General features: G+C 36.9%; 1 protein-coding gene across 2 annotated transcripts in view; it reads left to right on the forward strand.

Moving 5' to 3' along the window:
- SLC25A21 (solute carrier family 25 member 21) overlaps positions 1-17,816 on the forward strand; it is a 254,227-nt gene that overhangs the window by 228,709 nt on the left and 7,702 nt on the right. For both annotated transcript variants that reach the window (XM_026120297.2, XM_026120299.2), the window contains exons 5-7: positions 2,946-3,005; positions 4,810-4,917; positions 11,233-11,397. In XM_026120297.2, coding sequence (XP_025976082.1) covers positions 2,946-3,005; positions 4,810-4,917; positions 11,233-11,397 — 333 coding nt within the window. The remainder of the gene's footprint in view (positions 1-2,945; positions 3,006-4,809; positions 4,918-11,232; positions 11,398-17,816) is intronic.

A 17,816-nucleotide genomic window follows, 5' to 3' on the forward strand; every position in this document is an offset into this window, starting at 1 on the left:
GTTCAGTGAAGTAACTCACCCTCCTACAATTGACACTTTCCCAGATATTTGCTTTTACCGATAAGTAAAATTGACGCTGGAAATTATGACACGCTACATAAGAAGGGGGATATTTCATGATTGTTTCGGTTACGCATGAAGGTAGACCTACAATCTAAGTAACACTTCCATCTTTTTCAGTTGTTGGCAGGCTAGTGCAGTGATTTTAAACTTATTTGCAGTATGTTTGCAAGATTACTGTTCAATCAATACACTATTTGAAGGGCAGTTAAAATATAGGCCCCGATTTATAGGGCTTTTTCTGCAAAATTGGATAATTCCTATTGACAATAAATATATATATATCCACTGGCCAGAGTCCTTTGGATTTCAGAATTTCACATCTTAATTTTACATTATGGAGGTGTAATACACATTCCCTCCTGCTCTAAATGTGGTGTTATTATTAACTCGTTAACACCTGTTTCTCAGCTGTATTTGGTATGATTCTAGTCACTTTTCATTTGAAGCAGGTCTTGACTGAAAAATATTATTGAATTTGCCATAGCACAGAGTTTTAAACAAGTTAAAATGACAATGTAATGTTTATTATTCATGGTCCTGTATGTGTGGTTTAGGACAAAAGCTGTTTTGCCCTGATATGTCTGAGATAACTGAGTGAATGAACTTGTCTTTCTCGGCTGAGACCCAGCACAGGTCACCCAATCTTTCTGTTTTACCTGGAGAACCCTATTCCCTTATGTCTCTTAAGATTCCTACATCTCTGTTGGCCTCATTTGCCATTACCTCCCTTGTCTGGCAGTAGAGCGGTGGAGCAGTTTGACTGGCACATCCATGGGAAGGTGTTATATAAGGAAACTTGGCCTCATATGTGGAAGCCAAAAGCACAGCTTTTCAGAGGATGCCACCTTTGTTTGAATCAGCTTGATTTAAATTAGTCGAGTGCTAATTTTGTGCACTCGAGGAGCCGAGTGGGACCTGGACTTTAGAAAGTAGCCAAATAAGAGTTTCTAGTTATTTACTCTTGGTATGTGAGAGCTTTTGCCCTAGCAAATATACAGCTGTGCTTATGCAGTCTTTGTGAAACTGTGACAGATTTTCATCATTCAGTCCCACAATACTGGAAGCACCATGTCAAAGCCACTTTCCTTATGTATGCATGCAAAGTAGTGGATGCTTGTTGATTACTGATTACAGGACTCTGAACTCGTGAGCTGTAGTTCCAGCCTTTGTGTATTTCCGTCAGTGGAATAATAAATACTTTCCATATCTTTGGTTTTATCTGGAATTCAGATACCTATCTTGTCTTTATAACCCACAGGGTTTTCTTCTGTCCTCATTCCTCATGCTAGAAGACCTTCTTCACTACTCTCAGGACTGTCTTTCGTGGCAGCAACCTGAAATGCTTTTTCAGTGGCTTCAGCAACACATTTATAGAATATGAATTTGAAACAACACGGATTTTGGGGGGACTTGCTGTACATGGAAAGGCTGTACTGGAACGTTTCTCTTAGGGCAGCAAGTCCAGTTCCCTACTGTCTTATTAAAAAAAACTTAATAAACTGAACCCTTCATAAACTGATCAAACTGGTTTTCCCCTTCATAAACTGACCAAACTCTTCTTTACAAGTGATTGAGATTTTTCTCACATTAAACGAAGACTGTTGGAAGACAACTTCAGAACCCCCTTCCTTTGGCTTTAAGAAAGCTTCATAAGATTTCCAGCTACATTCTGTTTATAATAGGTTATACCCAATAATTTTATGTTACATATCCTTTATCTTCCTTGTTTTTCGTCCCCTTGCAGCCTCTCTTTTGCTAAACTAAACAAGACAAGTGTTTAACCTCCTTTAGTCTTCTCTCCAAAAAAATCTTTCTGTTCTCCTTATTATCCTGCTAACTCTATTTTGAGCATGCTCTGCCTGGAGTTCATCTTTTTCAAGTAAGGATGGCCAAGACTGTGTGCTGTATTCCAGAGGATATCTTACCAGTAATTTGCAAAATATCACAATACCCTTTCTCTTGCAAATACCTTGACTGATGCATCTTCGAGTTTATGCCCAAAGAAAAGGGAACAGTGAGTGAAAGTCTGTCTGTGTAGAAGCTGATGGGAATCTTGTTACTGACTTCAATGCAGTCAGGATTATTCTTAACAGTCTTCTTGGAAGAACAAAGTCATTAATTTATTCTGTCTTGATTTTGAGAAGGTTTCACAATAAATATTCTGAGAATTAATAGGTTTGGGTGGCAAGAAGTGTTAGATTTCATTGGGAACCATATACACATGGTTACCTTTCTCCATGTTGGTGGAAGAAAAACTGTGCTTCTCATTTCTTTCTTGAAGTTCAAACACAAAGAGTACAGTTTTTAAAATTCATCCTCTAAGGAACTGCAGATGCTCAGAACTTCTTAGCACCACTGACTGGAAGAGGACAACTGGGTTAAAAAATTATTTTTAAGGAGAGAAAAGTGAAAGAAAGGTGTTGATAGTGAAAGATTACAAAATTATATATGCTTCCCATCTTCAAAATCTGTAATTACAGTACATTAAAGTTGTGAGGGTCAATTCTTGTGAGAAATGATATCTGCTACCTCCATTTGTATTAATATATGATAATTAGATGTTGGAGAAAAACTTAATAAATTAAAAATACGGACTATGTATTGTAAGTGAACTCTTACATAAAACAGTACTGTAACTCCTTTTGTGCTCATATTGTGCATGATACACTGATAAAATCAATTCTGAAGGCTCTATTAATCCACATCTAACACTGCTACAGAGTGCATGAAATACAAGTGGCTTATACTTATTTTGCAGAACTGCACATAGCTACACAGGATATAAGGTAATGAAGCTACCTTGTAGTTTGGTTTTACTAATTTGCATAAGTAACTCATAATGAAGTTTTTCCATACAATTTAAGTCTAACTTTTATTTACAGTTTTTTACCTTTGAACAATACAAAAAGCTACTAGGATATGCATCATTACCACCAGGACTGGTAAGTATGGATACCAGACTTCACGTTCTAATTTAATATGTGTATACTGAATAGTCCCATCCCGTATGAGAAGGAACCCAAAGTTAAAGGGATTGGTTCAATCAAATCACAGTTTTGCAGAACAGACTTTTTCCTTGAAAACACTGATAACATCATTTTGCAACTAAATGATAGTTAGATTAATTTCTATGCCAGATATCTTAATAATAGTTCACTGCAGTGATGTAATATTTGTTAACATGGATAGCCACAGTCACCATAAAAGAATCTTTGTGCAGTTTGTTGTTCGTCATTTTTGATGTATATGTTAGTAATTTTTGATGTATATGTATATCATAATCGATGTATGTGAGTTTTATGCAAGACTATAAATGTGAATTATTTGGAAGAGGATATTTCGCAAACGAGAAAATCTTGAACACCTGTATTGTATATTTCTTGGTCAGGTGAGTTTTGCATTGGAATTTTTTTATAGTTTTGACTCAAAATTGAAGTCTGTGATGGCTGTCTTATGAGAGCAAATAACTCTCCATGCCATGTGAGCCAAAACCTCAGAAAAACAGGAGACATTTGCTTTATCATTACTACAGGTCTCTCTGTTTCAAATACTGTTACTGCCCTTCACATTTGCCTTCAATTGCAATGGTTAAATGGTCATGGAAATATAGTAAATTATTTAGCAGGAGTTTCCTCTTCCTCTTAATTATTCCAGTGACCAGTTGTTTCTAGGAGCTTCATTTTTTTTCTTGTATTTTTCAGCAGACTCTTTTCTCCCTTAGATGTAAATAGAGAGGCTGTTATTTGTTCCCTAGCAAGTGGAAAGAACAGAGCTTAAGGTTCCATGGTAGACTCACTTTTTTTCGAGGAACATGTGCTGAAAACTTGTAAGCATGCAAGAGCTGATCAAAGGCTGCTCTGATTCATATAGCAGATGCAGCTACTATCAAACGTCCTAGACATCCTTGCACATTTTTGGTGCAATGCTGTTACCTAGAGGCATTTATATCTCTAAGGTAGTCATGGTAGTAAGGGAAGAAAAGACCAAGAGGTATTTTGTGCTAAGCTAGACAGAATGCTTCTAAATGCCCCAAGAGAGCTCATATCGAGACAACATTTGCTGTTAAAAGAGAGATGCATACACTAGCACCTTCCTTCTGTTGGCTTCAGTCTCACAGCTGATGGTGAAAGGGACAGGTTATGTTCCCACCTCATATTGGAGAAGTAGGTCCACTGGTAAGAAGATGATCTCCAAAAGCAGTATGGCTGGAGGTTGCCACTACTCTTCCATTTTCCTCTTTCGAATAAAAGGACTTTTATTCGATTTGTGCATTTTGCTGAAGTACCTCACAATTTGAAAGTTTCTTACATTTCCTTTATTTTTTTAAGTTATATGTTGATATTATATGTTTAATGCTCAGTGCATTTTTGCATTTTTTAAGCTATTGTATTTTTAAGCTATATCTTCGGACTCCACCCAAAGATAGCGTGAGGGCATTTTTTGCCATGTTTCATCATAAATCAGTACCAGTTTACCTTCCAGATGAAAAAAGAATTTGTTAAAAGCACTATGACATTTTATTTTAAATTTTTGGAATGTGGTTTGTGGCTATTGTAATTTCTTCTTGATCAACCGTCAGCATCTAATCAAGGCCTAAAGCTGTTTAGTAATAGAATACTGCTGTATTACTGTAATCTCTCAGTTTTCATTGTATCATTAATTTTCATAATATGATGTATGGGGCATTTTACCACATGTGCTCATGAAAACTTAATTTTTAAATATTGATTGATTTAACTTTCCTAGGCATTTGCAGTTGCTGGCCTGGGATCTGGATTAACAGAAGCAGTTGTGGTTAACCCTTTTGAAGTAGTAAAGGTTACCTTACAGACAAATCGGAGTGCCTTCACAGAGGTATGAGAATTGTCCCATTCTTCTTTTTTTTGTTTGATTAGGTATAAGACACTTGAAAGCTCACTTTTAGACCAAGATGTCTGTATTTTAATAGGAAATGTGGGCCTGATGCAAATGATTTTCCCACAAGCTTAACAGAGATGGTAAAAGAGAGGCGAGTCGGTAGACAAAGTCTTCAGAGGAGATACACAGGCATACAGTATTGTCAGCTGTGACAGCATCTCCACTGCAAATATTCTGTGCCTGAAGTGCACCTCCCTTCCTCCAGAGTAGCCAGTGGTGCAGCACTATGAGAAACTGTTGGACAGAAGTACAAATCTGAGACTGTTGTACACAGTGCATTTACCCCAGCCACCTGCAGACTCGGAGTGGGCACAGAAGGTTAGCATAAAACACCAATACCCCATTCCCTAGCCAGGGTCCGGCTCACGTCCTTTATGTTAAAAATATAGAGGGAACATTTGGCAGTTGTGGTTGAATTTCTTTTGCATTTCCTGTAAATATAATTCAGAAAGTGAGCCAGCATTATATCAATAATAAGGATCACTGAAAATCCACATTCATATTTTAGAAACAATAATGGCTAAGCTACAATCCAAGGAAATAAATTAATGCAAAAGGACAAGAGATCATAGGATGAATGAACTACTAGCCACACTGCTTTTTTAAATAAAAATTTATTTTCTCAATCTTCACATTTACTCCTGAATGGGGAAAAAATTCAACTGGGAACAATGTTTCATCAAAATCAAAAGTGTTCACAGGAATGCACTAATTTCAGTTAATTTTAATGTTGAAAATGTTCCAGGCTGAAGTGAAGAAGGAAAATAGACACACAGCTCCCAGTCAGTTTTCTCCATCCTCTCCCCATCTTTAAAAGCTAACAGTCTGTGGAGTAGGATATTCATCTGCCATACCACCAAATCCATGCTCTGCCATTCTCTCTTCATACAAAGGTATATGTTAACCATCAAAATCCCAATTGTTCTAGTACAGTTATTTCTTCTATTGGTGCTATCCAGCTTCATACTAAATTATCAAATGTTCATTGCTGTAATGACTTATACCTAAGGGTTAGATGTGTGCCTGGAGCCAATAGATTATTATGGGTTTGGAGGAGATTTCTATTTCATCTTCCTCCTAGCGCTTTACAATCCTGATGCAGAAAAATTAAGAAATCCCAAACTATTTCCTGGCCTGTCCCAGCTGTTTTCCATTTGTATTTATTGGGAGCACTGCTGAGGCACCACCCTAGTCATAGCAGTTAGGGCAGTAACAGGTAACAGACAACGGTTCTCTTCCTTTCCTTTCAAAACATTGGCCAACATCCTCTGCTCAGTTCTCCCCACCCTGTGTCCACTTGACAGTGATTCATCATGAAGGAAAATACTAGGACTTCTGTGATGAGTTATTCTCTCCCATTTAAAATACTTTAGCAAGTTTGGTGAGTGTACAGCTGAAACAACATCAAAAATTACTTTATTCTTTATTGTCGAATACAACTTTTCTCTAAATATGTTGCTCAAATATTTGGCAACATATTGCAATGTGCATTGAATGGGGGAAGAGTTTAGTGGAATCCACTTTCAGCTTTCAGCACTGGATGCTTGCTGCCTTCATAGATTAAACTAGGTCTGACTTGTCGCCCGTTCAAATTGGCACAGTTGCGTCAAAGGTGAAGCTCTGATCTGCTGCTTGAAAGTTTTTCATAGTTCAGAGAGGACTTAAAAGATTTCCACATTAAAAAAATCCAGCCCAGTGAATATGCTGGAGATCTTCAGGAGAGGGCTTCACCCCTATGTGTTTGGAAGGGGATTTCCCCCTGTGCCTGCAACGGTCACCATGGAAAACCTCACAGACATACACAGACAGGCCTTTATGCCTTCAAGCATAAAGACAGGCCTTTAGGCCTTCAAGCCTTTATGCACCAGGAGTGAATCTTCTTTTCTTGTATATTTTCTAGTCCCTGGTCGTGGAATTTTTCATTTCAGCCTTTTTGTGGGAAGAAGGTGAATTTCCCCTCCATTTACCTAGAAACCAAATCTTCAAGCTTTGTATAAGAGGATTGCACTACTCAGGAGTACAAATGGATATCTAATCCAGATAAATTAAGAACTTTCCCAATGTTCCCTGATCCTACAAATAAATCTGAAACTAATACTTTTAAATTTTTATTATATGTTTTCAGCATTTCTTTTTATTTCTATGCTATTCTTCCCATTGCAGTTCTTGTATATGTCCAAATAGAAATATGGAGGTACTGTCAGAGGCTGTTCTGACTGTAATCTGGAAAGACATGAAAAGTTTCTGCGGGATTTCCTTCCTTTATTTTTCAGTGAATAAGACTAATAAATGTCAAATCAACTCTTTCAAAATCTTTTACAAAATCAGCTGTACCTATTATGGTAAAAGTACCAAGTCACATAAGCATTGCATGAAAGCTTGGCTGGATCCCCAGTGAGGCAAGATTTTTGCATGTTCTTCTATTAAGCTTTGACTGACTTAATATTTGCTTGCCTTGTATCACTTCTCTGCACAAACTGAACCTTCTTTTGGTATACACAGTAAAGAGATTTATCACCTGGCCATTTACATAAGCTGTTTGGGCCTAAATCCTCATGTATATTCTCACAAAATACTTCTATTAATTTCCAAATGTCATAGAGTTACTCTGTAACTCATTCAGGGACACATTCTCTTTGAGAATAAATTTTAAAACATTTTGCAAATTTATGTTAGTCTCTCAGTGCATCCAAAAGAGATGCCTGATTGCTCTAAGTCTCCAGCCTAGATATTTTTTTAACCATGGGCAGAAAAAATACTGAAATAGAGAGCTAATACTGTATAGGAGTAGAAAGATTAGGATCCCAGAAGGAGAGAGACTGGAAGTGGGAGAAAGTAATGCATGAGAGGATCTCATTTTATGAAGGTGATGTGAAAAAATTATGAATTACTACTGCTCCAGCCTGTCTGTTCCTCAGTCAAGTAAGCAGATATTCTTGATCTCTCTGCCTCATAGTCATGAAGATACAATTAACCTCTATTAATAAAAATTTTGGTTTTGAGTGTAAATACACCAGTATTATATTTTGAGCACACTAGTTCCTGCAAAATTACAAGAGGGCAATATATCCTTCCCATTCATACATTTTAAATTCTTTTTCCTCTATTTCAGACTTTTTAACAAAGTCTGAGATATTTTACTTAGTCAATTTTATGTAAATTTTATTTTATTTTAATTTCTGCATCTCTTTCTTGGTGACCTTCGGAATAATCCAATAACCATACTGTAACTGTTCAAAAACACTCTAAGTTTTTTTTTTAAATGAAAATTCTTTAAATTCAGAAAAAGAAACCGAAGATTGTACTTTAATGAAAACGTTCACAATGTTCAAATCATAATATATTATTGTACAAATACAATTCTGAAATGTAACTAAAAGTGTCTATCTGCCCTAATGAAAAAAAACATAGACTGATGTTCTTAAATCACAAAGATAGCTAAATCACGGAGATATCAATCTTTATTATATATTTTTTAAAAAGCTAGAATTTTGGAATTTGCTGTGAACCAGGAAAACTCTAGTGACTTCATTACCATGAGCTGAAGTTCTCATTGTGAATACACTAAAGAACATTCCACACTAAAGCAGACTTCAGGAATAAAAAATTTTTTTTTCTTTAAAGCATGGTGTCTTCTGTAAACTTCAGCCTACTGAGAGAAGCATATGCATGTTACTATACAGTGTAAGGCAATGGTACACTCACTTCACTACCATGCACTGTTTTTCTAAAAGGTTTAAGTAAAGTATGTACTTACCCATTGTGTAGTTTTCATACTACATGATGAAACCCAATGCAATTCACATATTTCTTTGACTATTGTATTGAAATAATAAATATATCTTGTTTAAAGGAACAAGGAAGAGCATGAGCACATACACGCACACCCAGACTCCTGCACACCCCCAAAACAAATATGCACACACCATGGTGACAGTTGAATTATTCTGTGGTACCAGATCATCTTTCTAGGGTTGACAGTTTTAAAGAGGAAGGCCACTATAAATCACATATTGGCACATTTGTAATGTGGATCACTCCGGGCGAAAATACTGTAGTGATTTTTTATTAAAAGAAACTGCTAGCAGCCTCATCACGTTGTTGGCTGTTTCTCTTTTTCTTCTTTTCAGATTTCACAACCTAACCAACTTTACCCCTAGGGAAAACTCACTGGCTACAGAAAGAGGTGCGGTGATAAAAATCATCTTACCTGACTTTAGAGGTGTGATTAACTAAATAAATACATGTGTCTGCTTTAGGGTGAGAAGAATCTGACTTCAGATACTACTGACTAGGTCTCTTCTGAGTATAAGGCAATAGGTGGGTGAAGTGAATACCACTCCAGATGTTTATACAATAAATTCTTCCATCTGAGTTAGTCATCCTAAAGTCTTTCCATCACCAGTGGAGAAAAGTAAGCCTTGTAGGGTAATATCAGCCAACATTTTACATATCTACTGTGGATGAGGTGAACTGCTTTCTGGGGTCTCTATTTTCAGTGAATGAAAGGGAGTCTTGATGAGAAGGACAGGTATAGATGTAGACATTGAAGGCATCTGCATTTGGACTGATGAATCCTGTCTCAGGCATTCAGCAACTGGTAGGCTTGGCCTTCTGAGTCATTAGTAAATTTGTATTCAGAACAAGACTGATGGGTACCTTATTGTTGAAAGTTGCCATCTACAGTTTCAATCACTTTATTCAGGACCACTGATTGTTTTTTATAGATCTAATCTTCATTTAGAAGATTTCATTTCATGAGAAAGGATGTTATTCCTAGTAACTGGGCCAAATTTCATGTTGGATATCTACATTTTAAAATAGATTTTGATCTCATTAAACAGTTTTGAATCCCTGGGAGTACTTTACAAACATAAACTATAGTAAAATATATGCAGAGCATCAACAGGTCAATAGTAGTTACTAAATATGAAAAACCAGAATGAAACTTGGTATTAAAGAGTAAACTTGTCAGTCACCTAAATAAGCAGTCATATGCTGTGTCGGATATAATAGGGATCATTTGGCTGATGCTGTTGATCTACCACAGTGATGTTTTGAAATGAAAACTCATTAAACAAATAAGTGTATTGAAATTAGCAGTATTCACAGTGTTGTAGTCAAAATTCTTCTATATTTTCATGTTTGAACATCCTAGAGGAAGTCATGTTTTGCCTTTCTAATTAAATATTTGGTTGCCCAGAGCTGGCTTTATGCTTTGGAGAAAACCAAACTCAAGTCAACAAACTTTTTGAAAGGAACTTTTCTATAATTCTGCTAAAAAGAGTTCTAACGTGTTAGAAGGGTCTCATCAGAAAGCATACCAAGTATCACTGAGTATATTGGAAAACAGATCAGACGTGCATATATACAGGCAAATCCTGTCTGTCAGCAGCCAAGATAAGATACTTTAAAGGAACTGGTCATTACAGAAGACCAGTTCTGGGGAGTTTCTTCCTTTCTGGCTTCCATCAGACAGTAGTTGGCTAAGAGGATTTCTGCCTATTTTGGGCACTATTTTCAAAACAGGATTTCTAAACATCAATTTCCTAAACCTGTATCTTGGAATTTAAATTAATGTTCTGACAATGGACAAATGTATCTTCAACACAAACATGCATGGCTTCCCTTGCTGCTCCAATTTTTGGCCCACAGGGACTTACTTCCCTAGGGATAATGGCTCAAAAACTTCTTACTCCAGTTCGGTTCTTTCGTCCCTCCTTCACAATGCATATTCCTGTGTCATTGGTTCTACTATAGAAGCTGGTTTTATTGTCTTACTGTACAGAATAAATGTTCTATACTCTAGTCGTGTGAAGGTTTCATCTGTCATAACCTTAACAGCATAGTAAATAGTAAAAACAGTATTGTCAGATTCACACATTCAAGGACACAAGTTGTTCTATAAAATCTAATCAAAATTTTTACACGATGAGTTTAAGATCTTTTTGTTTGCTTTAGGGACTCATTGTCTTTTAGAGTACTCTTCTATCATGCTTTTGGCTTTCTTCTGCAATCAGAAAAACAATCTTTTTATAATGAAAATTGTGATTCACACATGTCACAGGAATCCAGCTGGAATTTTTAGGGAAAATAACAAATATGGTGAGACTTAAGTTAAAATGGTGAGACTTAAGTTAAAATGACAAGAACTGGCAACATTGTGATAGCCAACAGGATTGAAATGAGGCTATGGTTTTTGTTTTCTTTTTGTAAAGATGATCTCTTTCTTCTTTTGTTTAACTTGTGCAGCAACCATCCAGCTTTGTTCAAGCTCGACAGATTATTAAAACTGATGGTCTGGGATTCCAGGGACTCAACAAAGGTCTCACAGCAACATTGGGCCGCCACGGAGTTTTTAACATGGTTTACTTTGGATTCTACTTCAATGTGAAAAATATTCTTCCAGTCAATAAAGTAAGTTCTTCCTATTATATAACAGACAAACAGATAAGCAATTTGGCAACTTAACTAACTCAACTCTGTGTCTTCCTGTGCGAAGCTGTGGTCTTTAGTAAAAGACAGTGACTGACCTAGCTTTCTGTTTTGTGTATGTATAACGTTTTATTGGTAAGATTTGTGTAGCAAAACAAGGATTTGTAATTCATGCTTTTTAATCAAAGCTGGCTATAAATAAAGTATTCATGTTTGAATTCTCATTTATAGGAATATCCCTTTATACTATTGTAGCAATATAAAAGTTGGTAATCATGGTATAGGTATGTTGATGCTTACACTAGGTACATATGTACTTTTATGTGGTAAGCTGGCTTAGAAGAGCATCTTTCAACACCCACAAAGTAAGACGGCAAGCTTGATGAGATGGCAGACTTGCAGTAGATGGGGTATTCTGGGTGTGTACTGGGCCTATTTACTCAGAGGGCTGATCAGCCTAGTGTTTAAGGATAACATGATGGATTTACCCATAAGGGAGGAGGCCAGATCCGAAACAGGACTTTATGTAGTATGCCTTATGAGTAAGTTAAAAGAAAGAATCTTAATAGCTGTAACTCCACATGAAGCAATTTTATTCAGGTAGTCTTACATTCCTCCTGTATAACAAAGGGAAATTTTACGAATGAAAGTGTGATAATACTGGCAGCTTTCTAAATGACTGTGTGAGCAACAGCCTAATGGTTTATTAATAACTACAGGACATTACGTACTGAACTGTGTTTTCACTAATGTGATTTTTAAATGATGACAGTTAAACAGTCACAGGTGTAATATGTAGTTATATCCATATAAGAAGCTGCAGTTTACATCAAAAGGGATCACTTTCTATTCCCAGATGAAGCAACACCTCTTTTTTCTGCAATTCTGAGTAGCCCGGTATTTTTGTTGGCAACATTGTATAAATGAAGAAAACCTCCACTTCTTATTTGCAGATTGTTACAGTAAATTGAATTGTTCAAGTGCAGCTAACCTGCAAGTTTCTGCAAGTTTATTCTAGTGTATTTAAGCATACTTTAATGATGCACTTTAATCACACATTCTAAAAACTCAGGGCACAAGCAGTGCTTGATACTAAGGTAGAAGTAAACACATTTATGTTGATCAAAAGATGAAAAAATTATATATAATTACACAGAACATTCAGAATCCATACGCAGGTAAGCATATGCATGCACAAAGAGCATCCTGCATCTTCTAGGGAAATTCTGAAGTATTCCTGCATATTAATCGAAGAATAGCAATGATATTTGGCATGAAAATGCTTTCTTAGCCTTTCAGACCACAAAAAAAAGGATTCGGAAACAGTTTTTGTATGATTAGAAAGATTCACAGCTCTGTGATCTGAGAGAAATTAGCATTTTATACAGATTTTGAATGATACAGAAAACATAACAACTTCAACATAGATTTAAATATATATAGAAAATGAAAGGGAAATTAATGGTGTCATTCTGCCCAGCTGGCCCCGAAGTACCTCCTATCAAAGCAAAAGACAGTGTAGTCAAGGTAGGATTGGACTGCACACTAACTGCAAATAAGTGGAGAAGTTTGCACTGTTCTGGACCACAGTGACTACATCCCTGCTAGTAAATTGAACATCACTGAAACTCAGTCATCTGCGCTGTCAAATGTTCCCTGGCACAACTTTGGCCCAGGCCAGCTAGCACACAGTTCCTGGGCATGGCTTAGGAGTTAGCACAGACAAGGAACCAGTCCTGGTAGGCAGGTTTCAGGTAGCCTCTCTGTTTTGGATGGTGATGGCGTTTAATAGCACAGACCTAGGCCAGTCTATGCCATCTGGCTTCAGCGCTGTAGACAGTTCTGGATGTATAATACAGCCAATAAGTCTGACCAAACTCCCATTAAAATCAGTGCAAAACTTACCATGAGTTTAGTAGGGTATGCATCAGACCTCATATGCCTTGTGCTAGCCAGCAGTATGTCTCATAGGTTTACATGTGCTGAACTTCACTTCAGTGATTGGAAAATAGAGGTAGTCAATAATACTTTGTGATCTGTAACTTAAATCTTTTTTGTCAGTAGGCAAGTGCTAGAGTCTAAGAGTTATCAAGCCTGTACCATGGTTTTGATAGGAGCTGTTTTTCAGTTAGACCTAAAATTATTAGAAGCTGTAACTTTCCAGGTTTTCTCACGTATTTGATTTCATTACAAAAACTAATTTGTTCATTTTGTGTACTTCTCCAGAGAAGAAAATTTTAAAGTCAGTCTTGCAATATTGACAAGCATATAAAAATTGTGCAATAAGAATACTACACTTTTGAAATAATTTTGGCTCTTGATTATATATCTGCTGTTCACCATCTGTAACGTAAGTGGAAAAATGTATGGAAATGTCCATATGAGTCTTTTAGCTGTCAACAGTGCTAAACTGTGCATTAAATTTGCATCCCAATTAAGGATGTTTGCAGCTTATTTTGCCAAAAACAATAAACCTTTTATGTTGAGTGGTCAAATGACATAAATGACGTGTGTGGGTTGTAAATGTTCATAATGAATAATTTTTCATATGTTCAGTCTATTCCACTAAAGAGAACATTTACAGCCAACATCATGCTGTTTACTGAAAACAGAATAAGCCAGGCTTTTTTCAATTGCCACTAATGTATCAACCACAGAGCATTAACGGCTATGCATCTGCACTAGCAATCAAATAAGTTTGAAAATTTATATCGTCTCCGTTTTATAGCACGTGCTTTTTATAGCACATTTCATAGGCTTCCAGCAGCTCTCACTTTTCTATTTTTTATCATAGTTAAGTAAAAGTTAGTTTCATTAAAACCTTTGCTCACTACCACCTCCAAGTGGCTGTCATATTTCTCAACAATATGAGATTTCCATATTGTGTTGAAAGCCCCCTTTGAAACATGGTCAACTGCAAAACTCATTTCAAGTCAGACACTGCCCCAGCTGCTGCAGATGTGCCAGCTGTTAAAAGGGGTGCTACATTGGGTAGTGGGAGTTGATCAGCATGTTGTTTTGTCAGAGAAAGGGCCCTAATATCTCTAGGCAAAGAAGAAGGGATGGGAAACCAAAATGGGCTGTTCAGCTTGGGAAATAAATATGATAGTAGACAATATTTTACTTTTTAATTGTTTTCGGATCTACACCAATTTAGCAGTTATGTGTAGCAACACATAGTGCAAAGGACATAGTGCAACACAGTTGAAAAAAATAGTAAACCAAGATGATTTAGTAGAAGACTGCATCAGAGTGGGAAAGAGAATAATCTCAGAGCTACAACCCAACCTTGGATTTCAGGATGGCTTGTGAACTACAAAAAGATAACAATGCATATCCACTGCAAAGTTACAAGCTCCCACTGGTCAACACTCTCCAATCTGAGGTGTCCTGTGGGCTGTTGAAACTGTAGCCTCTAGTGTTTAAAGATTTCACCAAAAGGTGTAATATAGAAGGGGGAGAATCTGTTGTTACCTCACCTATTCCCTTCGTGCAGTATTCCCATAGTGCTTCCTCAGTGGACAGAGTTACTTCTGTTTAGCAGCAGACACAGCTTCCCAGAAGTAATGAAATAGAAGAGGCAAGACAGATATGGGGTTACAGAAATAGGAATCTCTGATCAAAGTAAAAATGTGAAGAAGAAACACAAGTTTCTTCTCATTTCCTATGGAAATAAGGATTATGTAAGCAGACTTCTTGCAACTGAATGCTTATCCTCCTCTAGTAACATTGAACCTGATTACCAGGTTCAACCATGGCTGACAGAAGGAGAGTTAAAATAATTAAGTTCCCACAAGACATACAAATAGTAATTTAAAAAGAGGAGAGAGACCCTACAAGTGCACCTTATGAATGCCCCAACTGAAGGAAATTTTCAGTGGGACCTTACACCTTATTAAATACTGGACCCTGTGGGAAAAAATCTATGTAATCAGAGTTTGCACCTATCTAGACATCAAAATCAGTCAGTCACAAGACAACAGCCCCTCAGACATCACGAGGTACCCTCTCTTGGGGAAATCTGGGAATCATTATATACGGGTGGCTGAGAGTAAGAGAAGATGGTGCTCATGTTTGGAAGGATACAGACAGACATGGAATTTGTGAGGACCCAAAGGGAGAGCGCAGGTGTTTCTGTTGCCTCTTTGGTATTCTACTTTCAAAAGTCTAAAAATAATCTACAAAACCATGGTGGTAAAATAAGGGGAACAAGTATAGATCTATCTGCTACTTCTATTACTGACTATACTGACTGAATCTGTAGAATTCTGTATGTTTTGTATTTAGTGACTACATTTTTTATTGTCTCTTGTTTTTCTACTTACATCAAAAGCTCTTTGGTGCAGGTGTTTGTTTTAGACTAAATGAAGTGGAGTCCTAGTTTTGCCCTAAGGCTCCAAAAGATTATAGCAAAAGAATAAATAATAGTTAATAATACTACCTGAAAGTCAAGATGAAAAATTTTACCAGGAAACTGCATTACGGGAAAAGCAAATCACTGAGAGGATAGCAAGCTATTTGAAAATGTACACCCTGCAGGAGCAGATAGCCATGTCATGCTGGAGACCCTCCAGGACATTCATCCTAGTGGTTGCCATTCATCTTATTATACTGTTAGACTTTTGACAGGTGGATTTAAAATACTTAAAGAAGTATCTGCTGCAATGAAATTGCGCTCAGGGAGGATTCTGAGATAATACCCATTTGAAAAGGCATATTTAACTGAAGCAAAGTGCAGCTGTGACTATGCATTGTGGAATGTCTTTCCTGGATATCAATATGTTTATGATTATTATTTCAGCATTTCCTGTACATCTTGACAAAAGTCAGAGCATCATTGTGCTCATCAGACAGCAACCTACAGTTTACAGTAAGGAGTTTACTATGTAAATGGATGAAATAGACTTAAGTACAGGGTCAATAGAAGTATGAAACTGTTCATAAAGCTATGATCAAATCCTGATTAGGTCACAAAGTAATAAAAATTATGACTGTTCTTTCAAAGAATCAAAGCACAAAGTCATCATGACAATGATGAGACTGTCACTTTTTTATTTTCGCTCTTTCTGGAGCCTTGCGGTGAGCCTGCATCATTTTCTACTCCTTAGTGCCATTTCTGCCAGGAGCTTACTGGCCTCCAAACCACCTGATCACATCTGTGACAGCCTCTGCCTCTCTAAGAGCAGAAGTCAACAGCCTTTCTTCCCAGCTCTCCTCTGAGACTCAATAGGGAAACCCAGACTGTGTAACTTCTCTGGGTTCCAGGTCTGGGTCTGTTTAAAGCAGTTCATTCTAGCTTTTCTTCTCTTCCTTGTTGCTTCTCTGAGCTATCTCCCACCTTGTCTCTGTATGAAGATACCTTTTCTCCTCTGTCTTGAAAAGATCCCCTTCTTCAGACCCATGCACTCCTTTCTTCACAGTCTGTTGCCATAGGAAGCTTCTTTTAGTGGTTAAAGGCAATTATCAGGCTGGATAAAACAGTTCCTTACAGCCTGTTTTGCTGCCAAACACTTGATTATAGTCAACGTATAATGCCAGGTCAGGTTTTCTGGCGCTTCTTAGTTGCCATAGGAATTCCTATGCTATTATACTTCATCTTAGCCATAAAGGCTGGGAAGCGGCGCTACCCGTTTTTCCACACCTTTCTCCCTCTTCAATCCAATAATTGCTAGGTATACCAGACAGAACCACAAAGTTGGCCAAACCAAAGCCTTCCTTGTTATACACAGAGAGATGGAATGTGCAGCATATGGTGCAAACCTCTCAGTTCTACTCCTGGCTTCTCCGCTCACTCCTTAGGTGACCTTGAGCAAATGTATTTAAATTTAGCAGTCATTTCAAATCACTTTAACCTTCTGTGCCAAATGTAACTCATCTATAAAACTAATATTATGGCTAACTTTTTCAAAGAAGTCTAAGAAACTTGATGCAAATATTCTATTCAAAGTATTAGTTGGGGCTAACTCCTGTAGGCTGCTTTACAAATACCAGCTTCAAACGTTGTTCTATTATTATTATTTATCATTCCTGCAAATTGTCATAAATTGACCTTCTCCCTACTTAGTAAACATTATTGTTTTATGGTGAACCTATATATGAGCTGCTGGGAAGTATTAAAATGTGTTCATAAAGTATTCTTTTTCATAAGCTGTGTACCTTCAGTAACAACAACAAAAAAAAAACAGTGAAAAGATCTCAAGACAAACATCCAAAAACTGAAGCAAACAAGCCTTTAAAAATAGTTTGTTAGATAAAGAAATATTTATTGACCTTTTGATTTTCATTGATTCTTTCCTTAAAAATAGAGTTAAATGTAAGTTTCTGTGAGGCACGTTATGTGACCTCTGTTCATGCTGAATAGGGCTTGACTCCATCAGTAAGATGCAGAGGACAAGGACAAA

This window comes from Dromaius novaehollandiae, chromosome 5 (assembly GCF_036370855.1).
Source record: "Dromaius novaehollandiae isolate bDroNov1 chromosome 5, bDroNov1.hap1, whole genome shotgun sequence".
Lineage (NCBI taxonomy): Eukaryota > Metazoa > Chordata > Aves > Casuariiformes > Dromaiidae > Dromaius > Dromaius novaehollandiae.